General features: G+C 48.9%; 1 protein-coding gene and 1 long non-coding RNA gene across 2 annotated transcripts; both read right to left on the bottom strand.

Annotated features, from left to right (window-relative positions):
* Window positions 1–7,611: 7,611 nt before the first annotated feature.
* MARVELD1 (MARVEL domain containing 1) lies at window positions 7,612–11,769 on the bottom strand. The gene is made up of 2 exons (XM_027062769.2): window positions 9,578–11,769; window positions 7,612–8,568 (listed from the first exon to the last, which is right to left on the bottom strand). The coding sequence occupies exon 1, from the start codon at window positions 11,623–11,625 to the stop codon at window positions 11,104–11,106; it is 522 nt and encodes a 173-aa protein (XP_026918570.1). The 5' UTR covers window positions 11,626–11,769; the 3' UTR covers window positions 7,612–8,568; window positions 9,578–11,103.
* Window positions 11,770–15,322: 3,553 nt separating this feature from the next.
* Window positions 15,323–18,067, bottom strand: LOC113600253 (uncharacterized). Its single transcript, XR_008292056.1, has 3 exons — window positions 17,291–18,067; window positions 16,925–17,049; window positions 15,323–16,119 (listed from the first exon to the last, which is right to left on the bottom strand). It is a non-coding gene; the product is annotated as an uncharacterized LOC113600253 (long non-coding RNA).
* Window positions 18,068–27,900: the final 9,833 nt, after the last annotated feature.

Raw genomic sequence — 27,900 nt, 5'->3', positions numbered from 1 at the left:
TGTTCTGGAATTGGATAGTGGTGATGGTTGCACAACGTTGTGAGTATACTAAAACCCCTGAATTTTACACTTTAAAAATGAGACTTCTTATGTTATGTTGTGTGAAATCTTGTGTTATATGAATTATATTTCAATTAAAAAGTGAGTGAAATGAAATACTTGACTGGTATGTATTTTTAGGTTGTCTTTAATATTTGCATTTTCTCTAGTATTTACACTTAATATTTGAGTATAGTTTTTGATTAATAGCTCATCGCCATTGCTCTGAAAAGAGTTCAATAAATACATCTTTATGTTCTTGTACCTGGGAAAGAAGTACCCATGAGTAATGCGTTTTCCAGCTGTGAGACAGTGAGTTGTCAGACAAACACAGCAAGGAAATGAATGTCTGCAGTTACATTCTTACTCAATAGCTCTTGGCAGCCATGAAAACAGCCATTCATCAAACACAAGCAAAAAAAAGCTTCACAGAGCAAAGCAGTGAAAAACCTCAGCAATAAAACTTAGTGGCCTCCTGTGAAGGAGACAGTTAACTGTCCACTAAAAAGTCTCTTTCGCCACTTCATGGTATAGAGTTGCAGCTGGGCAGCCGAGGCCCAGCCAGGAACTACATTTCCCAGCCCTCCTGCTGCATATAGATTGGGTCACGTGACTCACCAAAGGATGTGAATGGAAGCATTGAGTGTCACTTCTAGACCAAGGCATTTAAAAGTCAGAAACCTACTCCTTCCTCTCTTCTCCCAAACGCCAGCTCAACGCAGAGGGAATGGCCAGGCCACATAGTGGAAGGAGCCTGAGTCCTGAATCATCACAGTGGGAAGGCTCCCACTGACCTGGGATACCCACAATGGACAGTTAGGTGAGGAATAGATTTGTACGTGAATAACAAAGAGATTTTTATTAAATTAAGCTACTGAATTGTTGGGAGATATTTATTACAGCAGTTAAACATCAATATTCATTTATTCCACTGAATGGCTATTTATTATGTGCCTTTCATGGGGAATATAGAAATGAATAGCCTGGAATTCTTCCCTCAAAAAGTTCTAATTCTACAGTCACCTGGCTGGCTGAATTCGTAGAGCACACAACTCTTGATCTCAAGGTTGTAAGTTCAAGCCCCATATTAGGCGTAGACATTACTTTAAAGAAAAAAAGTTCTAATTACAAATTGGAGAATTAGATGGGAGACTACTTGAGTAAATATGCTACCAATGCACTGCAGTAGGTAACCCACCAAAAACCCTGAATAGACCATTAACCATTACAGAAATTGAAAGAATTAACAGGGGCACCTGGGTGGCTCAGTTGGTTCAGTGCCCAACTTGGGCTCAGGTCCTGATCTCACGGTTTGTGGGTTTGAGCCCCACATCGGGCTCTGTGCTGACAGTTCAGAGCCTGGAGCCTGCTTTGGATTCTGTGTCTTCCTCTCTCTCTGCCCCTCCACTGCGCGCGCTCTCTCTCTCTCTCTCTCTCTCTCTCTTTCTCTCTCTCTCTCAAAAATAAACATTAAAACATTTTTTTAAAAAATAAAAAAATTAACAAATAAACTTCCTCAATGGCATCAGGCCCAGATTATTTTGTAGACAATTTTTATCAAGCCCATCAATAAAATGATATAGTTAAACTATTCCAAACAGAACAAGATGGAAACCTTCTCAATTTATTTGTGAGTCCAGAATTACCATCACTGATACAAGTGCCAGATAATAGTGCACACACACAAACAGTATCACCTGAACATAGCCAATTTAAAAACAATAAAAGTACACCTACCACGTGACTGACCCTTCCACCGCTAACTATTTATACAAGAGAAATGAAGTCATATGTCCACACAAAGCTTGGTACCTGAACATTCACAGCAGCTTTCCTTGTAATAACCAAAATTTGAAGCAACACAAATGTCCATCAACAGGAGGATGGATAAACAAATTATAATATATTCATACAATGGAATGATACTCAGCAATAGGAATGAATGAACTATTATTACCATAGTACCATGAATGAATCTCAAAATTATTGCGTTAAAAGGAGCCAAATACCTCCCCTTCCGCCCAGAAAAAAAAAAAAAGTATATACCATACATATATATTATGTTTATATAAACTAATCTATAGTCACATAAAGTAGATCAGTGGTTGCTTGGGGGTAGGGGAGATGGGACGGAATTATCAAGGGGCACAAGGGAGCTTTTGGGCATTATGGATATGTTTAATGTCAGGGCGCCTGGCTGGCTCAGTGGGTGGAACATGGGACTCTTGGTCTCAGGGTTGTGAGTTTTAGCCCCATGATGGGTGTAGAGATTACTTTAATAAAAAAATAAGAAAAATAAAAAACACAGTGGATATATGTACTGTCTTAATTGTGGTGATGATTTCATGAGTGTATACGTATGTCAAAAATTATCAAAGTGTACATTTAAACTATGGGCAGTTTAATGTGCATCAAGTATATCCTAATAAACCTGTTTAAAAAAAGAAATATCTAGGCAAACACTTCACCCTTCTGAGCATCATCTACATAATGCAGTTATTGTTTTTTTTTTTTTTCTTTAGAGAAAGGAGGGCAAGTGAGTGAGGGGCAGACAGGGGTAAGAGAGAGAGAAGTGGGGCTCACGTGACGCGGGGCTCACAGGACGCGGGGCTCAAGCTCACTCGATGTGGGGCTGGAACTCATCAACCGTGAGATCATGACCTGAGCCGAAGTCAGATGCTTAACTGATGGAGCCACCCAGGCGCCCCTACAAAATGCAGTTATTATCTGAACTGTTTATCTGTTCATATAAGGATGGGATGAAATAATGATGTAAAAATACTTTGCAAACTGTGAATACAAGAATACAGGGACATTGTGTAATCTTTATTACTACTAATGCCATTATCGACAATAGTATTGTCATTACTATCATGGTCACTACAAAAACACTCCATCACTTAGATCTTCTGGCACCTTATTTTTTTTTTCAACGTTTATTTATTTTTGGGACAGAGAGAGAAAGAGCATGAACGGGGGAGGGGCAGAGAGAGAGGGAGACACAGAATCGGAAACAGGCTCCAGGCTCCGAGCTGTCAGCCCAGAGCCCGACGCGGGGCTCGAACTCACGGACTGCGAGATCATGACCTGGCTGAAGTCAGACGCTTAACCGACTGCGCCACCCAGGCGCCCCTGGCACCTTATTTTTAAGTAATCTCTACATCCAACAAGGAGCTTGAACTTAACAACCCCAAAATCAAGAGTCACATGCTCTACCAACCGAGCCAGCGCCCCAGGAGTTCATCATTTTAACTGAAAAGAAAAAACAAACCCTGCAGGTTCCAAGGGATGGCTGGGAGGAGAAGGTGACAAGCCAATAAATACAGCAAAGTTTACAGTTTACCAGGGAAGTGAGGAAAGACATGTTGTGAAATGCCCAGATACGAAATAGCTAGGGAAGCCAACCACTTAGAAACACCCACCGCCCCCCGCGCCTGGACAAAGTTTGATTTGACTGCAAACACATGAAGGAGCCTGCAAACATAATGAGGGGAGTCTGTGAACATCTCACTGCTGGCACTGAGAATCCATGATCAGCTCATCTCTCTCTAGATAGACTAGAACTTAAAGAAACTAGATGAGAATAGGGAGTCCTCCTTCCAGGCCAAAAGAAGGCAGAAGGGGATACGGCTTGGAGCACAAAGCAGGCTCCCAGGACTGGAAAAAGCAATAAATAAAAAGGAAAGCAAAGAAGGCCCTTGGATCCTCGGGAAAAGAAGAAGGTCCCAACCTTCACACAGATAACTAATCTTTAACACTTCTGTGCTGTCTTTCAAGAAAATTCAAATCTGAACGCAAGAAAGAACAGTAGAGGGATCAATCCATGGCTGGTGAGATTGTCATTTCTCAGGTGGGGAGAGAGCCAGGGTGGAGTCGGGGAGAAGGGAACTAACATTTGTGAGCACTTACTGTGGCTCAGGCTCAGCATTTTATAAGCATTATATCCGAAGCCCTCCTCCCCTCTCCAGGTCAATGTTACATAGCTGAGAGCTGACCTGCAGTGATCAGTCACCAGGCGCTCTGATCTGCGCGCATCGTCTCAGTGAGCCCTTCCCACAGACCAGTGAGGTAGCCACCCGCGTTAACTCCATGTAGTAAGTGATGAAACTGACATGAAGAGTTTTAGTAAAAGGCCTAGGAGCAGACAATAAGAGATTGGCCTCACTTCTGACATCACAGGATGAGCTCACCTAAAAATCAGAGCCAGTCATATTAACTGCCCAGGGGAACACAGGAAACAGCACAGAGCACAGAACAAGATTTCGAAAGGCAGAGGGTTCTGTATCCACGTTTGGGATCAGGTCAGGTGGCCATACGTACCGCATGAGGCCTCAAGAGGAAGGGGGGGGGGGGGGCTGAGTGCAGGGGCAGTCTTAGTCCTTCTTACATCAGGCAGACAGAGAGACTGTCTCCAGGAATCCGGAGCGTGGTTTCAGCATAGGGAGCTGATTAAACCTAACTTCATCGTCCACTGAGAAGAGAGTAACTGACATAATTTGGATTTGTAACAATATAACTTTCTTCACAGGCTTTCCTGCCTGCCTTAGCTCAAAATATAACTATACAAACTCCAGCGTAGCTCTAGATAGGGTCTTTGGACTGCAGGAAGAAACAGTTTTTCTGCTGGGAAATCCTCTGAAACAGCATGGCATGGTAGCACAGACTTGAGTTTGAATCTTGTTACTGTCACTTAAGTCAAGTGACCTGGGGAAATCAGCTTACCCTTCTGAGCCTATCTCCACGTCTAGCAAATGGAGGTATTTAATACTTCTTGGGCTTGTGAGGTTGCTAAGAGATGTTATATGAGGTATTCATTCTCCTTGTTCTTGGTTCATTGCAGCCACTTTGGCAAGTTAGCTCCCTTTCTCCCCTCTTGCCAACCTTGACTCAGAAGTACTTTATGCAGTGCCTGGGAGGCTCAGTCCTTAAGCATCTGACTCTTGATCTCATAGTTTGTGAGTTCGAGCTCCGAACTGGGCTCTGCTTGGGATTCTCTCCTTTTCTCTCTCTGCCCTTTCCCCGTTTGAGCTCTCTCCGTTTCTCCAAATAAATAAATTAATAAATTTAAAAGAAGACAGAGGAGGAAGAAAAGGAAAAGGAGAAGAAGAAGAGGAAGAAGAAGCACTTTACAAAGTGGGGCATCAGAGTGCCCCATCAGGACTCCTGGAGACGGCAGCAAGGAGACCCTGCATTCAGCCTGGGGGAGATACAGATAAGAGCCTGCAGAGGAACTGACTCTGGAAGCTTGCCCTAATCTCAGTGCTGAGGAAGGACCATCACAGCCTTGGTGCCTGTGGCATCCCAAATAGCCATCCAGTTCAAAAGGAATGGGATTGTGGGACGGGGCAGCAAAATGGAACCTAGATGAGGAACCTAACCGGGATTTCGTGTGGGTGTTCCACACCTTCCTGCTGGCTCTGCCAGGTGCCCTCCTCTGGGTTCTGGCCACCTCCCCAACATACCTCTCCCTTGCCTTACAGGGCCCAGAGAGCCTCAGGCCCTCCCCACTTCTTTTCAGCTGTCCCCTCACCCTGGTCCCTGGTGTTCCTCTCCCCCAAGACTGGCTATGAAGTGGAATGCAGCCACCCCGGTGGTCCTTCCGCTCCTTGCTACTCTTGGCCGTGTTGAGGTACAGAGAGCACAGACCTGGCGAGTCCCATCCCCTCCTAAGCCTCCATTCACTCATCTGTAAAAGAGGACCCACCCCCTTTTAAGGGTTTTACTAAGATCTCTACAGGAAGCAGCCAAGGGAGTGACAAAGTTAACCAATGTGAGAAATTTACAAAGATTCCAGAAAGTACAAAAAAATTCTTGGCAGTCCCTATTTACATGAACATTTAGAAAGGGTTAGAATTATATTATCATTAATTTTAAAGAGCAAGTTGTAGAAGAGTCTAATGTATATATGTATACACGTGTGTGCACACAGATCCATAGAAGTTTCATTAGTTATAAAAATTAAAGAAGGGGAATTAATAGTTAGCAATGGTTTATCTCTAGGGTTTGAGATTAGGATGATTGAATGGCTTCTCTTTTTACTTTGTATCCTTCTGTATAGTTTAATTTTTTTAATGGGTATATATTGGTACTTTATTTTACAAGTAACTACTGTAACAAATAAAACAATAAAAATGTAAATCAATGGTGCTAACCAGACCTTTCTCTCTCAAACCCCTGCTCTTCCCTTTTATCCCTGAAAATGTAGGTTTATTAGCTTTCCTTTTTCACCACTGACCACCCCACCCCCATCCTTAGAAAAACAGGAAAAGTAATAGACATAAATGAGCAAATCCCTCGGGTTCCCCAGACTCAAATGGGCTCAATTATGTCCCTGAAGAGCAGTGTCTTATTTCAAAGTGCCCTCCCCCGCCATGAGCAGGAAATGTCAGGTTAGACCATTCCTGAACACCTGGTCTCCAAGAGTGAAAACCAAACTTCACCTAAACTTCAGAGATGCCAGAGGACAACAAGGACTTACCAGCTGCCAAGGGTAGTGAGAGAACATCTACCTCCCAGTCCCAGTCCTACCGCTGTCAGCTGTGTGACCATGGATAAGGCCCTTCTTCTGAGGCTCTATTTCCCCATTAACTGGGGGTGACAATGCCAACCATTAAGATTGTTGACTAGATCAAACAAGGTCACGCAAGGAGAAGCATAATTTTTTTTCTTTTTTTACAGCTTATTTATTTTTGAGAGAGAGACAGGGCATGAGCAGGGGAGGAGCCTAGAGAGCAAGACACAGAATCTGAAGCAGGCTCCAGGCTCTGAGCTGTCGGCACAGAGCCCAACGCGTGGCTCGAACCCATGAACCGTGTGACCTGCGCCACAGTCGGATGCTCAGCTCAACCCTGGAAATCCAAACCATGAAGGGTGCGTGAACACACCCAGCGTCAGATCCCTGCCTGGAGCTGTTCTAAGTGAGTTTTGCAAACTGCCAGTATTATACTATGTTCTGGCTGCAGACTTCAGGTTCAGGGCACAGGAAGGAGCAGCTGGCAAGGAAGCCTGCTAACTCCTCTTTCCTGCCCTTTCCAAAACATCTCTTTGCCGGGGCGTGGCTGGAACCCAGAGGAAAGCAGGTAGGGTGTGTCCAGGAGGCAATGCCAGAGCACCGGAGCCTGAGCCCCGAGAGACCCCGCTCAGCTCTGTGACATGAGGCAAGCTGCCACTCCACCCTGGGGTTCATTCCCCTTTCTGCAAAATGCCGGAGTCGGATAAGAACAGGACTCTGTGGCTCCATAACCACAGTCATTCTGTGCCTGCCAGCTGGGCAGTGGAGCTTCCGACAACAGAGGGACCATTGAGAGCCAGGATAGGAGCCTCTGGAATTCCCACCAGCTTTTGTCAGGGGCAGACACAGGCAGTTTTCTTCCCTTTGGTCCCTGTGTCCTGCCCTAAGTGCGCTGAAAAGCCATGAACTCATGCTTCTTTTCCTCCCAGAAGGAAATCGGAAGCTGGGGAGGCAGACAAAAGGACAGTGCGGCGGCATAATGAGAAGATGGAGGGAGGCCGGGAGCACCCAGTACACGGAGTTACTGCAGGAGGCCAGGAGGGAAGACACGTACACCAAGATCAGACAAACCAAACTTTATTCAGAAAAGCAGATTAGTCATCACAACTAAACTATTAAATGAGGCACATTGGTCCCCTCTCGCCACCGGCCCTCACCCCACCCACTCCCACCCTCTCTATTGGCCTTTGTAGAACACTAGAAAATTCCTTTCCTGGGTCCGCAAGCGGTCCTAGACTTTTGGACTGGTAGGAGCCCACAGTGGTCTCGGGCTGGACTGAATCCTGGAGTCTAATGAGGGAGGCCAATGAGACTGCCTCCAGTATTCAAAAATTCTGGGCCAGGTCAGGTAGCCCTTTCCAACGTACAGGGTCTCAAGGGGAAGGAGGGGGTGGGGGCGGGGGAGGGGGCCGTTTTACAGGTCCTTCTCACATCTCGAGAGGCAGCTGGAGGCCAAGCAGGAAGGCACATCTAGAAGAGCCAGTGAGCTCTGGAATGTTTCAGGCACATCTGGATGGATAAGGTAGCATGAAGGAAGGCCAAGGAGATGTCTACTCCTGAGTAAGGTCGCCTGGCCACAGACAGAGCACCGTGAGCAGGGGGGCTAAGAAGAGATCCTCAGGGGGCTGGTTCTGAGCTGAATACGCAGCTTAAATGGTGATCTGAAAAAAGAGAAAAAAAAAAAAGCTGGAGCCAAAACCCACTGTTTAGAGCACAGAGGTGCACGGCTCAGTTCCAGGTGTCTGGAATCTCATGCCCAAGTAAGTCAGTACAAGGAGAATCAGGATTTCTCTTGTGTTACAGTAAAACGAATCTTCACTCATCTCGGATCTCCCACTTGATAGTGTTGGAGGAAAGCTGCTGGGCAGAGGTCGTTGTTGGCTCTCCCCACTCCGCAGCCCTCTGCTGGCCCAGGCCAGAAAGGCGTCCCCTGCCCAGGGAAGCAAGCCCAGGGGGGAGAGGTCGCATGACCGCATGACTGGCTACGGGAACCTCCACGGCCTCAGCAACGTGGAAACCTGCAACAGAAGAACCGAAGTCACTGGGCGTCCCACGCACCTCCAAGTACCCTGGCAAAGCCCAGCCCCAGGCTCTGGCTGGCACCAGTGGTGTGAGCTGAAGGAACCGGTGCCCCTCCCGGAGTAAGGCAGCAGGACTCCAGCCTAAATGAGACAGCGAAGGGCTCGGTGTTCCAGGATTTCCCGAAGGGCAGAAGATAACAGTAACAACAACAACCACAAAAATAACCACAATTTTCACGGGGACAGAGTTTCAGTTTTGCAAGATGAAAACCATTCTGAAGATGGATGGTGGGTGACAGCTGCACAACAATGTGAAAATGCTTAATGCCACCCAATTGTACCCTTTAAAATGGTTGAATGGTCAATTTTATGCTATGTATATTTATACTTCACCCCAACTTTTTTTTAAAGTAACCACATTAACAGCATCTAACACGTATTGACTCCCTACTGTACACAGTCCAGCCTGGTCCTGAAGAGACCAAACTGCCAGAGTCCAGATCCGAGATCCCCAGTCACCAACTGGGAGACTCTGGGCAAGATACTTAACCTCTCTGCGCCTCACCTCCCTCCTAGGCAACATGGGAGCACCAGAACTCACCTCAGTATGGTTGTTCAGAGAACGAAACACATGGCACATGCCTCAGGCAGTGCCAGGCACAAAGGAGCCCTGGATAGATGCTGTGACCCTCCACACTCCCATCAGATCTTCACAAATGCAACAGCAAAGCCTCACACCTCTCTGCCTAGGCTTTAAAAACACACTCACGCAAACACACTCTGGCCATCCCTATTCTAGTTTCTAATCCAGACGTGGCTGAACTTTTTCAAAGAGCAGATCTTTGAAGGATTTAGCATAAAGGCTGAATTAGCACAACTCTTAGAACACTGTGGCCACCTGCCCAACTTGCTCTGAATAAAAACCTCTTAACTTGCAGAAAAGGGAGCTCTGTGTGTTTCATTCCAAGGCCTATCACCCCTCCAGAAAAATCAAGAAGAAACTTACCTTACGGAGGCTGGGCCAGCTGTTCACCCCAGCTTGGGAGTTTTCTTCTCTTTGGTGACTGTGCCCCACTCCCGCCAGTTGGTCACAGTCAATGCCAGCATCTCTTACAGGTAATGCTCCAATTGACTTGGAAACCACCTGAATGACTTTGGCTTCATTTTGCAAACAATGTAGAGGAATGTTCAGATCCACCAGTTCCCAGGTCTCTCAGGGGCCTGGCAGGGACAGCCATCTTCTCCCTCACTGGGTCAGGCCCTCCCTCAGCTACAGAAATTCCCTGGTAAATAAAAGGAGCACCCCAGATCTTCAATCATACTGTAGCCAGTGGGTTGTATCCCTTAGGAATGAATGACAGCCAGGCCTGCACAGGGATGCTTGGAAGCCTTAGGTGGCAAAAACTAATTGGTCCAGGTCCAGAGGCAGTTAACACTGTAAACTAAATTACTGGGGCTTCTTTAACAGCCGGACTTCTCAGAACTTTTGATATGCTAACGAGCCTCGTGAATCTCCAAGAGGAGATAGCACCTTTGAGAAACCCATTTGGCAGTGAAGCCCCCTTTTAGAGGATAGCTCCTGAGCTAGGGCTCCTGGGAACACCCACTGCTCTAATGTAAACTGCTGGACTGGGAGTCTGGAAACAGGGTTCTAATGGGAGTCCGCTACGGGGTTCCAATCTTATTCCGGCTTTCCCAAGAGCAAGGGGTGAGGCTCACCCTGACATTCCTTACGGTCCTGTGGGATCCCTAAGGCAAAAAGAAACTGGGAGGTGGGGGGTGGTGGAGTAGAAGCCCCTGAGAGGAAGGCTGGTAAGGTGAGGCCTGGGAAAGTCGTGTGCATTCGGGCCTGGCCTCCAAGAACCGCGAGGACAAAGGCTGAGCAGGCAGAGGGAGAGAAGACTCCAAAGGTGCAAAGGTGCAGCCCGCGGGCCTTTCCAATCCAACCTCACCTCTGCAGACAGGCCCCACCCCAACGTCACAGCACAGACTGCGCTGGATGCTCACACAATCCCAAACGAAAACGAAAACTCTTCGCTCGTCCCAGGACCCGTGGAGGCCTGTCCCCAGCTCCGCCCGCGGCTGCGAGCCTGCCCTTCACGGCACTCGAGGCTGGAAGAGGGGCCAGGGAACGGGGGTGCTCTTCCGACCGCGGGGTGGGGAAGGAGGGGGCAGTGGCGCAGCCAAACGCTCGTTCCAATTGGGAGCCTCCCCCGGATCTACGCGGCGCCTGTACACGTCTCGCTCTCGGCAGGGAAGGGAACGAGGAACCGCGAGGTTTCGCTTCGGGCTGCCAGGCTGAGCGTGGGGGCCACCTCCTCGGACGTGGCGTTGCCCGGGTCCCTGGAAACGAACGGCGTGGGCGGCGGCGCTGCCGTCGGGCGGGAACTGAGGGCCAGGGCGCCTGGGCGCGGGCGGCGGCGGGAGCGCGGGGCAACGGGTGGGTGCCGGGGCGCACGGGCGCGGGGCGGCGGCGGCAGGAAGGACGGGGGCGTCGGTGTCGGGAGGGTCCCCGCCCCGCGGCGCGGCGGCTCACGCCACCTCCTGCTCCCCCTGGTAGCGGCGGCAGCAGCCGTAGAGCGCCGAGAGCAGGTAGAGGCCGAGGCAGAGGCCGCCGCAGACGGCGGCCGCCAGGAAGGCGTGGTAGGCGCAGGCCATCTGGTAATCCTTGAGGTTGCAGTAGCTGTGGCTCTGCGTCTGGGAGATCATGATGCCCGTCGCGGCGCCGTAGAGCGCGGCCGCCAGCAGGTCGTGCGCCACGTTGACCACGAGCCAGCGCGAGCCCAGCACGGGCACCAGCTCGTGCTTGCCCAGCAGCGTGAGGAAGTAGAGGCCCAGGGTCAGCAGCCAGAAGAGCACCGACACGAAGAGCGCGAAGTGCACGGGGCCCTGGTACCGGCTCGTGGCGATGGTGATCCAGAAGGCGGCGCCGGCCAGCAGCTGGAGCAGCCGCAGCACGCCCAGCGGGCCGCGCAGGAAGGCCCGCTGCAGGCGCACCGCCCCGCGGACCGCGCGCGCCTGGGGCGGCGGCTGGCGCGGGGGCGGCGGGAGCATGGCCCCCGGGCGCGGTGGCGGCGGCGGCGGCGCCCCGAGCAGCGGAATGGCGGCGCCCGGCTCGCGGGGGCGGCCCGGCCGACGTGCCCGCTGCGCCCGCGGCGGCCTCCGCGCGTCCTTCCGAGACCTCCTGGCGCTTCCTCTCCCCTTCTCCCCACCCTTCCTCCCCTCTCTCCTCCCCACAGCCCTCCTCTCTTTCTGTCTCCCTCTCTCCACCCCTCCTACCCGCCCTTCCCCTTCCCCTCCCCGTCTCCACCCCCGCTCGCTCCTCCAGGCTTCCAGCCACCTCTTTTTGGGCCTCGCTCACCACCCCGGCCCCCCTTTTCTGCCGGCGCCAGACTCCCAGCTCGGATTCCTTCCTCCCCGGGGCGCGGCGGAGGGCACTCGCACCCCCCAGCCGACCGCGGGCCTTCCGCTCTGGCAGCCCCGGCCAAGTTTGGCACATCTGGGGCCGCCCTGCCCTCCCGGCCTCCCCTGCTCCGGTCCAGCTTCGGAGGGGAAAGCTGTCTTCTGGAGCGTTCTCTCAGCCTGTCGCTGGGCCCCTTTCTTTCTACTTTCTCTTGCCCTAGCGCCCACCCGGGCCCCCTGGTCTTTTCCTGGCGCTGGAGGAGAGCAGTGCTGGTGTTCAGCTGACATCCATTCTCACATGGACGTCTGGAATATGCTACCAGGGTCCACCTCGGACTTCTCCTGGGCCCTCAGACATCAGAGAAAGGGACCGGCACCCGCCAGAGGCCCCACTGCCCCTCCCACACAACACCAAACCAAGTCCTGTCGGTCCATCCGACTTTTTCCAAACCTCCTTGCCGTCCAGGGTTGCCCAGATTAAAAATGTGCTACCCAACATGGCCGGGACACGGACCCTGGGGTAAGAGACAGCAAGGCCCCTGTGCTTAACTGCTAGGCAAAACGGCCGGTGGTGGAAGCTGATGATGCTTCACACCGTCCTTTGCCTGTACGCCCATTGAAGCGTCAAGACAGCCTCAGAGATACACACGATTATTTTCCTGGTTTTACCGAGGAGGAGAAATGAGAGCTAGAGGGGCTAAGACAAGAAGCTGGTAATCGCAGCTGGTCTCTCTTCTCTCTCCATCCCATCCAACTTTGTGCACTGTGTGACATCTTTCTAAAGCACAGTCCCGTTGTTGCCCTGCTTCCTCCACTGACCACGGGATAGAGTTCTATCTCTTCTAGGGGCAGATTTCACAAAACGGCTCCAACTGACTTTCACTTTCCTTGTTTTCCACTTTCTTCCTTTACCCACGCTCCCACCCAGCATGCCAACCCCACCAAACCTCTTAAGTTCACCCGAATAAGCTCAGAATGCCCTTCATCCCCAGGCTCGCACTTGGCTGGCAAACTCCTACTTATCCTTCGACACCCGGTTTAGATGCTCCTCCCTTTGGTCCAGCCTCCCACACTGTTGATTCCCGGCGGCTCGTCAGGCCCTCACTGGGTGCATCCATTAGTTCTGCAGTACTTCGAGTCTGGTACGTTGCAACTGTTGGCTGTCACCTCTATCTGCCTTTGCCTGGCATGTAGGAGGCTCAGTAAATGTCAGCAGAGTGGATGACTGAGTGGTAGCGATGAGGGAGTGTGGGGCAAGCTGAGGGCAAAGTACAGGCTAACGGCAGCCCCCACCCCCCGCCAGGTGGGATGTGCGTGGTATTCCTCGGACACTCCTGGCTGCCCAAGAACAGGGGAAAGGAAAGAGAGCAAATGGCTGACGGACAGAGGTCACGGTCATGCAGGACAGGAGTCTCCTTCAGTTTACGGAAAACTTAGTAAACTGCAAGAAAAAGCTAATCTTATCCGTAGCCTTATCTCCAGACCTGTAGCGTCCGTTTCCTGGAGCCCTAATATCACCCTCATTAAGATGTAAGGGGGTTGAAGTGCTTCCCACTTAAGTGATGTGGGAAACAAAGGCAAATGAAAAATTCCCTTACTGTTGACAGCCCATTGGTAAGTCCTTGAAACAGTCAGAGTGACCCTCCTGTAGGAGCTCAGCTGCCTTGATGGTGACACTTTGCTAGGGGCAAAAGGCAATCTTGGCCTAACATTATCCCAACCTCCAGGATCCTGTAAGTCTTCTTTAACATATAAAAATTCCTTTGGAAACTTCCTTTATCTCAACTCTGCTAAGGTATGTGCTGGCAGTCGTAGTATTATGATTATGACCCCCTGATATACGTCTGAAGGCTGTCATGACTGAGGTTTTACTAAACAGTAATAAATGGTGTTTCCCTAACAACAGCTAGCCCCTCAAGGTCCTGGAAATCCTGCTTCCAAAATTCCTTAGAGATTTACGCTGTCCCTGCCCGCCTCCCAACCTGAGAGTGTGTAATCAGTTACCCATCACAACCCCAGTGCAGCTCTTCCTGCCCACAGGTCCTGTCCCTGTGCTTTAATGAAATCACCTTTTTTTGCACCAAAGATGTCTTCAAGAATTCTTTCTTGGGGCTCCTGGGTGGCTGGGTCGGCTAAGCATCCGACTGGGGCTCAGGTCATGATATCGGGGTTTGTGAGTTCGGGCTCCGTGTTGGGCTCTGTGCTGACAGCTCAGAGCCTGGAGCCTGTTTCAGATTCTGTGTCTCTCTTTCTCTCTGCCTCTCCCTTGCTCATTCTCTCTCTCTCTCTCTCTCTCTCTCTCTCTCTCTCAAAAATAATAAACATGAAAAAAAATTTTAAACAAAATAATTCTTTCTTGGCCATAGGCTACAGACCCCCGTCATCACCCCAAAAACCCATCATTTGGTGCCCTTAACAGGGGGCTTCGAGTCTTTTCATCTGGACTCTGAACCAGTGCAAACCTAGTGAGTACTTTCTCTTTTCTTCCTTTACTCTCATTTCAGGGGCTTTTTGAGAAGTATGGCCTTATTGGGACACTTCTATGTGGATTGCTCAGGCTGCAATCTGGTCCCCCATGGCAACCCTACAGGGAGGAGAAAGCCTGCCATCTGGCTGGAAGTTAGTACTCCGGCCAGAATGGTAATAAGACCCAGAAACTTGATGCCCTCTCTTTATTCCTGTCCTCATACAAAGTTGTCTGTCTTGGGCATGGGACCGCCACCTAAGTGATTAGCGTGGCTGATCTTAAGACTCCGTGTGAGGTTTCCTCCTCATTGGTCTAATGTGATCCCCTCCACATCTCTTCAGTTGTGGGAACCGCAAAGAAACTGAGAGGGCCCTCTTACCTTGGGGACAACGCACACTTCAGTCCCCAGGCTGACCCTACCTCCAGAACTTGTCCCTCATCTCCTGGTCATGGGACGTGTCCACTGGCCCCCTGGCTTGGTGAGCCGGTCTGTCTCCCAGCAGCCTGTCACTTTTGGTGGGAGAAAGTTTATGTGGCTTCTCAGGGGCTAATGCCCCTCCCTGCCAACACAGCCACGCCTCCAGGGACTTGAGAAAGCTCCGAATGCATATCTTAAGTGAATAAAAGGGGAAGTAAACATCGTATCTGTGTGAGATGACATAGTATAGAGGCTTAGGTGCAAACCCTGGAGGCAGACTGCCTGGCTATGCATCACTGCTCCACCACTCCCTCGTGCTGGGCCGGGGGTGGGGGGGATGGGGGGGTACTTAACTGCTTTGTGCCTCAGTTTCCTCATCTGTGAAATCCTTTCAGCCATGGACGTCAAACACCTGTTAGACACTGGGCACCATTTTAGGGTCTAGGGATACATAATATATATGCAATCGTTGTTAATTGAATGCCTACTATACTGTAGGCACAGTTTTTTTAAATTTTATTTTAACATGTATTTATTTTTGAGAGAGAGAGAGACAGAGTGCAAGCAGGGGAGGGGCAGTGAGAGAGGGAGACACAGAATCTGAAGCAGGCTCCAGGCTCCGAGCTGTCAGCACAGAGCCCGACGCGGGGCTGGAATCACGAATCACGAGATGGTGGCCTGAGCCAAAGTCGGACACTTAACCGACTGAGCCACCAAGGAACCCCTCTAGGCACTTTTTTTTTTTAAGTAAGCTCTACGCCCAGTGTGGGGCTTGAGCTCACTGACCCCAAGATCAAGAGTCACATGCAATACCAACTGAGCCAGCCCGGTGCTCCTATATACTCTGATTTGCTGGTGGGGAACCCAGGATTCAGAGGGTTAAGGGAGGTGAACATGTTCAAGGAGCTGACGGAGCAGCCCAGGCGTGGCTGGCTCCAGGTCCATATTCAAAGTGCTTATATATACTTTCCTGTATTTTATTCTCAGCTGTTATTACAGGGATCCAGAAAAGTTATGTAACTTGCTCAGAGAAACAGAACTAGCGAGTATCAATGTGAAGATTCAAAACTAGGTCTTCTGGTGCCAATTCTGGGGCTTTCCTCTCAGCATCCCTCAGCAGCTCCTGGAGGGACAGTCTCAATGTTCTCAGGGTACCAGTCTTGAGAAGGGCTGGAGCGAGGACGGGCAGCTGGCGGCCGAATCTGGGTGCGGGGCTGATGACGAAGTTGTGCCGCACAAACTATCTCCGTGAGCAGGGGACCTAACCAAATAAACATTTAGAGTGAGAGGAGAGAGTCCTTTCTCTTCTAAAAAAGGCATCTGGAGATTTAAGGGTGGAGCGCCACCTGGTGGGCACAAACCTTCCACCTCACAGCTAAGTCCAGCTCCTTACAAGGAAGCCAGTGGTGGCTTTGGGAAGATATTTTTAGCCTCTGGAATCCTGAAGACATTCCAAGGGGCAGTCCGGGAGACTCTGCAAAAGCGTAAGCACGCCAGATCGTGATTCCTCCAAAACAAATATGGTCTAAGCACCTGCTGGATGCAAACGATCTGGGTGTGGAGTGTAGGAATAAGGAGCACCCGCTCATGCCCTCACAGTGTTTGCACTCTTCTGGTAGTGGAGGGACAGCTGTGGACAGAAAAGAGGGAGGAAGATGCAAGGAAATACAAAAGGGAGACGGCTGGGGAAAGCTTTCAGAATGAAGTGCCTTTAGAGGGTGGATAGAATTTTGACAAGCAGAGATGGGGGCTAGGCATTGTTGGGCAAGGCAGTCTACCACGGGTCCCGAGCGGCAAAGGATGCAAAGCCACGGCTGCCTATTCGTTTGCCAACCGTTTCTCAGTGTTGTGTTCTGCAGCCGGCAACTTTGAGGGAGGAGGGAACATCTCCTCCAAGACAGAGAGCAGGCTTGCTTATTGCTTACGATAAAAGTAGCGGCAGTAGGAGGGGACAGCGGTGGGTTTCCCAAGCTCAGCGCTCCGCAGCTGTGACACAAAGCTCTCGCATGTGTAACATCCCTGTGAAACTAGGGAACAAGGGAAAGAGACATACTGATGATGCTCACCCTGCTCCCTGTGCCAGGAGTGGCAAATTCTTTGTGTCCGACTCAGGAAGCCACGTCTTCTGCCAGCATTTATGAAACAACAGCAGGCTAGCTTATTGGCTTGTAAGCGGGATAAATCCTAGACCCTGACAGGTGCTGTAGGCAGAGGGCACGGTGTGAGCAAAAGCAGGGACTAGGCTGTTCGGGGAACAAGAAGTACTGAGGCTGAACACTCAAAGCCCCAAAGCAAAGCACTTTCAGTATGCCCAGAACGAGAAGGAATGCGTGACTACCTGGAGATCCCATGACCAGCTCTTAATGTTCAGTCAGTCCTGTCTTCAGTCTCTGGGCTATGGGAAATGTACCGCATATATAGACTCAACTCACCTTGGTTTAATACCTGTTGAGCTGGCACTGGACACAAATTAACTAACAGCAGAGGCAAAACTCATAGTGAGGAAGTATATGGGTGCTGGGACCTGCAGAATCTTGCCTTGAATCTTATCGTTAAATTACTAAATAAACATTTCCTGAACACCTACTACGTCTATACCTGGCATTAGGCTACAGTCGTATACCCGAGTTGGAAGAGGCCTTAAAGATCATTTACTCCAGGCTTCTCATTTTATGGAGGGGTAACTAAGGCCTGGGGAAGGTAAGTGACCTGCCCCAGGTCACAACAGCTGATTGATGACATGAATGCCAGATTTAGAACTTAGGTCTTCTGACTCACAATCCACTGTTTACTTGGGGCAGGGGCTCTGTATGCCAGCCCAGGACGTGAACTCTCATCTGTCAGTCAAGTGGCTCATACCTCCAGGCCTGTTCCCGAGGGAACTCCCACCAGGCTGTAGGAACAGGGGCCTCTGGAATGGTGGATGGGGCCCCCTCTGGGTGGAGTTGGGTAGGAATCTGGGTGGCTCTTGTCTTTGTTATCCCAGCCCCCACAGAGTACCTGGCCTTTGCTGGAGCTGCGAGGCAGCCTGGATTCTGGGCACCTTTGGGCAGATGGAAGCAAGGGGCCCCGGGGGCGTGGAAGTGATAAGGGCATTCGACTCTGGCAAAGCTCAGCCCTCACGCTCCAGGAGAAGCTGGCCAGGACCAGACTAGGAGCCGCAGGTACCCTCTGCGGCTTATCTTTGCGTGAAGCCGCCCAGAACGTTGGCTGGCAAGGCTGGGTCCGTAAGACTAAGTAACCGTGAGTGACCAAGGTAGATGCCCCTGAGACCTCGCCATGAATCCGCCACCCATGAGGTGCTGAAGATGACCTCCTACTGGGACCCGTCGTGGGGATATGCAGACCTCAGCAGACCGCACTCCTGAGGAAAGGAAGGGCCTCACCTATGAGGATGGACACTTGGAGCCAGGATGGATTGAATCAATCACCACCACCCTGCCAGTCAGGCTTGGATAAAAGCGGCAGAGGCTCAATAGTAAGAACCAACATTTGAAAAGTGCCTTCCATGTGCCAGGCACCATGCCAGGTGCTGTCCACACTTGTCTCGCTTACTTCTCACAATAGCTCTGTGACGGAGGGTCATTAAAACCACTTCCACTTTTAAAATGAGGAAACCGAGGTGCAGGGAGCTTATGTGACTTATCTAATGGCACACATCCAATGGAGAATGGAATATGTGATCCCCAAGTCCAGGTGTTTTTTTTTTTTTTTTAATTTTTGAAAAATGTCTGTTTATTTTTGAGAAAGAGAGGGAGTTGGGGGAGGGACAGAGAGAGAGAGAGAGAGAGAGAGACACAGAATCTGAGGCAGCTCCAGGCTCTGAGCTGTCAGCATAGAGCCTGATGTGGATCTCGAACCCACGAACCGTAAGATCATAACCTGAGCTGAGGTCAGAGGTTTAACCGGCCGAGCCACCCAGGCGCCCCACTAAATCTGGGCTTTTAATCAGTGCATATATCTCGGACTTCAACCTTGGTCTTGGAGGACACATCAGAGGACTGCCCCTGAACGGCGACAAAGAGACCGATCCCTGTTGTAGAATGGTCAGCAGGCAGGGGGCCGAGAGAGTGGGTGTGGCTGTCACAGGTCCCAAGATCTGCACCTGGGGAGCCTGTGTATGCTGTTTCCATACCTTTGCCTACCATGTGAAAGGGTCTCCAGGAAGGGGTGATTTGTCCCCCTAACTCTCTACCTCACCCACAGCTGGAGCTTTAAAGCCAGAGGAATGAGGCCCAAAGGCTGAGTTAGAGCCCAGGGTTGCCATCAGATGACGCTTTGTGCTGAGTGTTTCACCTGCGTCTCCTCCTTGGCCCTGGCAACAGCCATGGGGGATAGGTAATTCGTTATTTCCACTTGACAGTTGAGGAAAATGAGAGGCAGAAAGATTAAGGTAGGAACTAAATTTAGATTTTTAGACCACTGGAAACACTACATCTGTCTGAGATTCCCTGAACCTACTTCTTTAACCATGAACTTGCCCCTTAGGTCCAGTCTCATAAGACCCTTTATAAGACATTATTCACTGAAACCACAGAGCAAAAGCAAATGTGGTCTCTCCTCCACTACCCCTTGGTCTCCAACTCCCATTACCACTGGGGCTTCTTACGGATGGGGAGCATCGTGGAGATTTTCTCCAACTCTGGTTTTCGCTCTACTGCCAAGAAAGCCCACCCCCCCTTAACCTAGACAGGCAGAGTGGGACACGGCTGCCGTGGCTGAAAGAGATCAAACCCACTAGAAGCCACTAGAGACCAAGGGGACCTTGTCCTGACCCACCAGGAAGATGCCAAAATAGCTAATGTCATGGCATTCAGGAATCAAGAGAAGAGCGAGAGTCTTCAGTGGCATCGAAATGCTTTAGGAGGCCTGCCTGTCTCTCCCATGGCAGTCTTCTGCCTGTACCCACAGCCCCTGTCGGAGTGGTAGCTCTAGATATGGATGGTATATTTCTGCTATGAAGCTCTGCCTCTACTTCCCCACCTCCACGTCTGACCCAAGCTGGACCTATCAGATTCCTTCTTTTGGAATTTGGCCAAATGGTCATTTCTAAATGGAGCTAGTGCTGCAGTAACCAAAGTCAGTGCATGAGGCAAATTTAGGGGGAACAGAAATTCTGAGTTGGCAGAGGAAGCTGATCTGCAGAGAAAAGGGCAGTGTATTAGGGTTGTCTACAGAAACAGGATGGATGGATGGATATAGATATACATACACATACAGATTTATTATAAGAAATTGGTTGGTGTAGTTATGGAGGCTGATAAGTTCCAAGATCTGCAGTTGACAATGTGGAGACTCAGGAGAGCCATGGTGTAGTTTAGTCTAAAGGCTGCAGACTCAAGATATAGGAAGAGTCAGTGTTTCAGTTAGAGTCCAAAGGTGGGAAAAACAAGCAAACAATGTCTCAGCTCAGACAGTCAGGCAGGAGAAAGTCTTTCTTTCTTTCTTTCTTTCTTTCTTTCTTTCTTTCCTTTCTTTCTTTCTTTCTTTCTTTCTTTCTTTCTTTCTTTTTTTTTTTTAATGTTTTTAAGTTTATTTTGAGAGAGAGAGAGAGAGAGCACAAGCTGGGGAAGGGCAGAGAGAGGGAGAGACAGAATCCCAAGCAGGTTCTCTGCCATCAGCGTTGAGCCCAACACGGGGATCAAACTCACAAACTGTGAGATCATGACCTGAGCCGAGCTCGGGTGTCAGACACTTAACCAACTGTGCCACCCAGGCACCCCGTTCTTTTGTTTTTTTAAGTGTTATGTTTATTTAAGTAATTTCTACAGCCAACACGGGGCTTGAACTCACAATCCTGAGATCAAGAGTTGCACAGTCTTCCGACTGAGCCAGCCAAATGCCCCAGGAGAAAGTCCTTCTTACTTGTGAGAGGGTCAGCCTTTTTATTCTATTCAGGCCTTCAACTGATTGGACAAGGCCCACCCACGTTAGAGAGGGCAATCTGCTTTACTCAGTCTACCAATTCAGATGTTAATCTCATCCAAAAACATCATCCAAAAACACCCTCACAGACACACCCAGAATAATGTTTGACCAGATATCTGGGTACCCTGTGGCCCAGTCAAATTGACACATAGAATTAACCAGTACAGCGGGGTGCCTGGGTGGCTCTGTAGGTTAAGCCTCATGAGCTGATAGCGCAGAGCCTGCTTTAGATTCTCTGTCTCCCTCTCTCTTTGTCACTGCCCAGCTGGCACACACTCTCTCTCAAAGATAAATAATCAATAAATAAACATTAAAAAAAAAAAGTAACCATCACAGGCAGCTCTGCAGAGATGAAAGATGATGAGGAAGAACAGCTGCCTATGACTTACTCCAGGTTGTTCAGCGAGACTTCATTTCTGTGCGCTCACTGTTGCTTTACAGTAACCTCCTTCCCCACTTCTTTACCTGAGATAACAAACAGATTTCTGTTTCTTATGATGGCACCTTAATGAAGCAAGGAGGGTTCGGATCCTAACTGTTGAGGTCTGACTCCTAGTTCCACTCCGCGGAGGTTTAAAAACAAAATGGCTCCAAATTCTTTGATTCCTCTTCCATCAAGAGGTTGGGTCTATGCTTCTTCCCCTGAATCTGGGTAAGCTTGTGACTCAGTTATAACTAAGAGGATGATAGAAACCACACTGTATGACTTTTAAGTTCTGTTCAAAAGACAAAGCCTCTCCTGCCTGATTCACGAGAACTCATATTTGTAGCCCTGAGCCACCATGGAAGAAGCCCATGTTCTAGGTCACATTGACAAGCCACTGAAGCACTCCAGTCAGAAGTTCTGGCCTTCGAGTTCCCCCAGCCTGGCCACCAGACATGAGAAATGAGCTTTCAAATGATTCCAACCCCCGGCTGTCAAGGCAACGTCAGCATTCAAGACTTCCAGCAGATGTCCTGACATTGTAGAGTAGAGACAAGCCGCTTCCTCCGTGCACTCTCTGAATTCCTGTGTATCATTCGTGCTTTTTATTTTCTGTGTGTTATAATGTTTTGACATCTTGGGACCTTGCAGAGCCAGGGAGGGACTCTCCCTCCCAGATTTTGCTAATTCCTAAAGATAGCAGATCATGTGATGCTGAGCATGCCTCTGACATGCAAACCAACCAATCCTGAGCCCATACTCCAAACCACCTCCTCTATTTTGGTTCTTACACTCCAGGAGGCAACATTCCTCTGCCCTAATCATCCCAGGGGAAGGTATCAGACAATTGGAGACAGTCCCTAAGCCCCGTGCCTGCTGGAATTATTCAAACTATCCTAAACCTGCCTAGCCTGCTTACTTTGCTGCAACCATTTCTTCCCATAAAAACTACAGTAAGAGTTTATGTCCATGCTTTTCTCTTGCTCCTTCTGCCTCCTGAATGACCCTGGTGCTTCGCCATGTGGCCCCACGTGGCATGGCCTGTCCCTTCCTCTGGGGAACTGTGAGTAACAAACTGTCTTTTCACTGGCAGACATCTCCTGATCTGTTGGCCTCACTATTCCTAAACAAAACCAAAATCCCGAGTACATTTTTTTTTTAAGTTTACTTATTTATTTTGAGAGAGAAGGTGAGAGCAGTTAAGGGGCAGAGAGAGGGGGGGAAAGAGAGAATCCCAAGCAGGCTCCACACTGTCAACACAGAGCCTGACGCGGGGCTCCAATTCATGAACCGCGAGATCACGACCTGAGCCAAAATCAAGAGTCAACCGAGAGTTGACCAAGAGTTAACCGACTGAGCCACCCAGGAGCCCCGAGCTTGAGTACATTTTAAAACATCCTGACCCACGGAATCCATGAGCATAATAAAATAGTCATTTTATACCCCTCAGTGTTGGGGTGATTTGTTAAGCAGTCGTGGTACCTGGAGGGCACGTTGACATCTTGCAAATCTCTCAACCTCAGCTTCTTCACGGGTTTAACGAGATTAACAGCATGATTTCACTGGGCTGTTGTGTGGATTCCACGAGATGTAAAGAGCTTAGCGCTCACATGTGTTAGTTTTATTTTCGATATTGTTTTCTGAACGAACTTGGACACCCAGCTCACTAGTTCCCAGTGCATCACTAGATTGTAAGACAGAAGCCTGCTGTCACTTGAGGGTTTTTTTTGTTTTTTTTTTTTTTTTTTTCCACTTGAGGTTCTTTATCCTCGCCAACCTACCAGTCTCGCCATTGTCCACTGGATCAGCCGAAGTCCAATCATGAGACGGAAACCACACGTCATTTGAATAAGGAAACCTCAATGCAAGGAATTATTTACTATAATGGAGTGCTGAGGCATTGGCTCACAAGAAGTTAAAGATAACTCTAAAGAACACAGGAAAAGATGATATAAGGAACAGCCCCTACCCCTAGAGCTGAGATGGACCCTTAAGAAGAGGTTTCTTCCCCCTCCCTCCCACCGAGGCCAAGATTCAGATCTCCTTAGAAAGGACGTAGTAGCTGTGGCTCAGTGGCTGGCAAAGAAGTCTCACTGAGGTGCCGCACTTGCAGAACTTGCCAGAAATTAGCAAGGTGGGGTGCTGGGAGCAATCATTCACAGGGAGCCACCTCAAAAGTTATTGCAAAGCCACTCAGGTGGCTCAGGGAAGCTAGTAGCCACTGTGTGTTGCAGGCACTGAACGAGGCGCGCACATTGAGGGAGCCCCCACTGCGGGAGCCCACACGGCAGGACCTGGTGCCTGAAAAATCACATGCACTCCAGGAGCCGGCCCTGGAGAAGCCTCGAAGGCTGCAGGAGCTCAGGGACAGGACACACCAGAACCAAGGAGAGAAACTCTTCCTCCTACGGTGTCTTGCCAGCTCCCTCTACTGACAAAGCTGAGCAGTGTGCCAGCTGGAAAAAGAAATATTTCCAGGCCTTTGCTCCGTTATCCCAGAGATAACTGGCACAGTCTACCTCTTTGGAGATGCATCTTCCGTACGCAAACTTTTACATACATTCGGACTTCCATACTACAATGAAACAACTCCTTATTTCCACCGAATGAGATACAGCTCTCTTTCTTGGAAGTTCTCACATCCTGTCTCCAAAATAGGGAGATACACAGTCCCAACAGTCTGTATTCAATACTTCTGAGTTTGCCAGAGTCCCTCAGAATGTACTGTTAACTAAAGACTAAGCTGGTAACGTTTACTTCCAATGACTTACGAAACTTACAAATGAAAATGTGAAGAGAGAGAAAAAGAAAAAAGGTTACTATGTACCAAACCACCATGTATATACAACAGAAAGAAAATATGCAAAACTACTACAATCCTTATTTTTATGATTGGCCACAGGGCTGTTGTAAGAACCATTAAGGATTTTCTAGCTGCTTCATTGCTTCTACACTTATTGGTTGGCATTCTACCATAAGGGAGGCCTATTTCTTCTCCTCTGTGCACTCATTTATTCATTTATATATTGCTATGGACTAAGGTATTACTTCACTCACTGGGTTATAATCTGTTACTGTCGTGCTTTGTTTTGACGCTCTGCATTTGCTGATGGGAGCCCTCATCAACTGACTCCTAGTCCTTTTGATGTTTCCATCATTCTTTGAGTACTTCCTTACTTTCCAGCACAAGATGTTCTAGAATCATCTTGAAATTTCTCAACCCCAGTGGTTGATTCATTTCTCCAAGGAACCGTGGTTCCTTTTGTGGAGCATGGTACTGGGAACTCAGTATGTGGGCTGTAAATGTGCTTATTCCTACTGCGGCATCATTGCTTCTAGGCCCTCTCAGCAGACCCAGCTGGGGAATGTGTGTGTTTGTGTGTGTTCGTGTGTATACATACACATGTACACATGTGCACATACACATTTAAGCATATGCATACATTTACGACTCACTTATTTCTATACCTACTTATCTGTTAAAAACCGTGAGTTCAGGGGCGCCTGGGTGGCTCAGTCGGTTAAGTGTCTGACTTCGGCTCAGTTCATGTACTCAGATTTGTGAGTTTGAGCCCTGCATCGGGCTGTGTGCTGATAGCTCAGAGCCTGGAGCCTGCTTCAGATTCTGTGTCTTCCTCTGTGCCTCTCCCTGCTCTCTCTCTCTCTCTCAAAAATAAACATTTAAATAAATAAATAAATAAATAAGCATTAAAAAAATACAAACAAAAAACTGTGAGTCCATACTTGCTATGGACTGAATTGTGCCCCCCCAAAATTCACATGTTGAAGCTCCAGCCTCCGATATAAGTGTGTTTGGAGTAAGGAAGTAATTAAGGTTAAATGAGGAGTGGAGCCCTGATCTGATAGGATTAGTGCCCTTATAAGAAGAGACACCAGAGAGCTCTCTCTCTTCACCATAGGAGGACACGGTGAGCAGGCTGTTGTCTGCAACCCGGGAAGAGAGCTCTGATCAGAAACTGAATGGCCTGGCACCTTGACTTGCCGTCCACACAACTATGAGAAAGCAAATTTCTGTTGTTAAACCTCCCCCTAGCCTGTGGTATGTTGTTATGGCAATCCGAGCAGACTAATATAAAACTGACCTTTAATTATAATCTACATTGGTTAGATTAGGTGTGGGTTTTTCGTTTGCTGTGTTTTGTTTTTTACTGCTTCTATATTGTACTATTTGCCTGTAGGACTTTGCTGTTTTTGGTTAAGTTCAGAGAAGAGGGCTGTAGTAAGTTGCCTTGTATAATGTCCTAAGAAGAAGGGTGCTTTTTAAAAAAGTTTAGAAGTACCAGGATCATTTATCAAGAAAAACAGAGTCGGGGTGCCTGGGTGGCCCAGGGGGTTGAGTGTCTGACTCTTGATTTCGGCTCAGGTCGTATCTCAGGGTCGTGGGATCGAGCCCCCGTCAGGCTCTGCACTGAGCTAAGCATAGCATTCTTGGCATTCTTTCTCTCTCTCCCTCCCTCTGCCCCTCTTTCCCGCTCACACTCTCCACCCACCTCTACAATTTAAAAAAAAAATCTTAAAAAAAAGGGAAAGGAAAAACGCAGCTGACTCAAGAGTCACACTACTGCTTGTCAGCTGAGGGTGAACGTTCTCTCTGCTCTCCCCAGAACAGGACAGAGAGCAACAAACCCACTGGAGCAAATCTCAACCCCAGTGGGGAAGCATTGGTAAGAGTTGCTTGAACAACTCCTGCAGGACAGAGAGGGAAGGAGTCAAATGCTGGTTTAGTGTCTGTAGCAAGGTTTATATTGAGTGCTGTGACTCCTCACTTCATCGTCACAGCAACACAGAGAGATGGGCATGATTATTCCCACTCTATAGATGAGAAAATAGAAAAGTGGAGAGGTTAGGTATTTGCTTAAGGCTGAATAGCTGGAACCCCTTTCCTAGACTCTACTCCCCTAGAAACTAGCACCTTGCTGAGCCATACTGGCGCCCGGGGCAAAAGGAAACATACGCACTCCTATATGCACGTACCGAAATATCCTTCCACATTTTGAGTCAAATGGGAAAAGCTGATGAAAACCCTACCATCAAAAAACAGGACCACACATAAAGCCTTGTGTTGCCCAATCTGTTCACACACTATTTTCAACCCTCCTAAAGCTAATTGGCAGGGAACGTAATAGTGACCTGCATGGAACTGTGGGCTGATTGGAAATGACTATTCCTGTTGCAAAATGACGCCAGGTCATAAAACAAACAACGGTCTGTCTTTATTTTAAGTGCTGATATTTTGTTCACCGTGGATGTTTTACGTTTTGCTTTTTAAAAATACTACATTAAAATATTTATCTGGATTATTTAGTGCCCCCTTAAATACTGCACCCAAGGAGTATTCCTCACTCACCTCACCTCAATCTGATACCTCGTAAAACCGAGTCTTGGCCTGAATGACACCAGGACTCTACTCCTCAGAGCCGACCTTCTCTTCTAAACAGAGCTCTGTCAGGGTGTGGATCCCAGACCCTGCACTCCGGCATGATGTTAGTGCCCTATCTTCCCATCAGAAACACTGAATCATAAAGCTGTAACAACAGAAATGGTTCCATTGTGTGGTAAGCATATGGTCACATGCCTGCAAAAGTGTTTGGAGAGACCAGATATTCTCCACCCAGCCTTAGTCACATCTGACCCAGAAGCCACAAGTTCCCAGTTCCTATCCTGGTAGGCTCATCTGAGCTCCTGGCATCAGGATACAGGGTACAGGCAGTCCCTGGTTCAGAAGCCCAGCCATCCTATTTAGGAGCCCACACAGTCCTCTCTTTAGCCAAGCAGTTGGCTGAAAGGCGTTGCAGCAATCAGCCTTCTATTGGAGACGAACATTGCTGATTTCTTTGTTCTTTTTGCCATTTCCCCAGGTCTTCAGAAGTCAGGGAGACCTAGCTGCCTATTGCCAGGCGCCTTACTGACCATTTTTGAACCAGTGAGCAAACAACTCCTCATCTTCCAAACAAGTAAACAAGCATTCATGGAGAACCTACCGGGCACTCTGCATCCACACCCGCCCCCTCTAATCCAAGTTCCAACCTATGGCCGAAGTGACCTTCTAAAAACACAAATTTGTCAGGAGGATGAAACGAGCTAACATTTGTAAAGTGCTGACTGGCATTACTAGCACATGGTGAGTGCTATAAAATATCTATTAAGGGGCACCTGGGTGGCTCAGTCTGTTAAGCGTCTGACTTCGCTCATGCTCATGTCCTGATCTCACGGTTGGAGCCCGAATTGGCTCTGCTCAGACAGATTCTCTGTCTCTCCCCACTCTGCCCCTCCCCGACTTGTGTGCAGTCGTGTGCTCTCTCTCTCAAAAATAAACTTAAAAATAAAATAAAATGCCTATTAAACAAATATATGTAATGGTATTCCCTGCACAGAATCAAATGGAAACTTTTTCACGGCCCCCCTCTGCCTCCTGCTTCCTCACCAATCTCTCCCTTGCTAGCCTTACTCCAGGAGTCCAGCTACCTCCTAGACTTAGCACATGCCATACTCTCTTCCTTAAACACTCTTCCCAGACCCACTCCTTTTCATCTGACCAACTTCAACTCCTCCTTCACATCTTAGCTTAGATGTTGCTTCTTTCTATCTCCCAGGACCTCCTACAAGGAGCTGAGATTCCTTCATTTGACTCTTTTCTAGCTATAATGTTTATTACAATTGTAATCACTG

This window comes from Acinonyx jubatus, chromosome D2, assembly GCF_027475565.1.
Source record: "Acinonyx jubatus isolate Ajub_Pintada_27869175 chromosome D2, VMU_Ajub_asm_v1.0, whole genome shotgun sequence".
NCBI classification, from domain to species: Eukaryota; Metazoa; Chordata; class Mammalia; order Carnivora; family Felidae; genus Acinonyx; species Acinonyx jubatus.
Note: the sequence above shows the minus strand (reverse complement) of the source record. Positions and strands in the feature narration are given on the sequence as shown.

Coding starts and splice junctions, on each gene's coding strand:
- MARVELD1 (XM_027062769.2), bottom strand. CDS start 11,625: ATGCTCCCGCCGCCCCCGCGCCAGCCGCCGCCCCAGGCGCGCGCGGTC.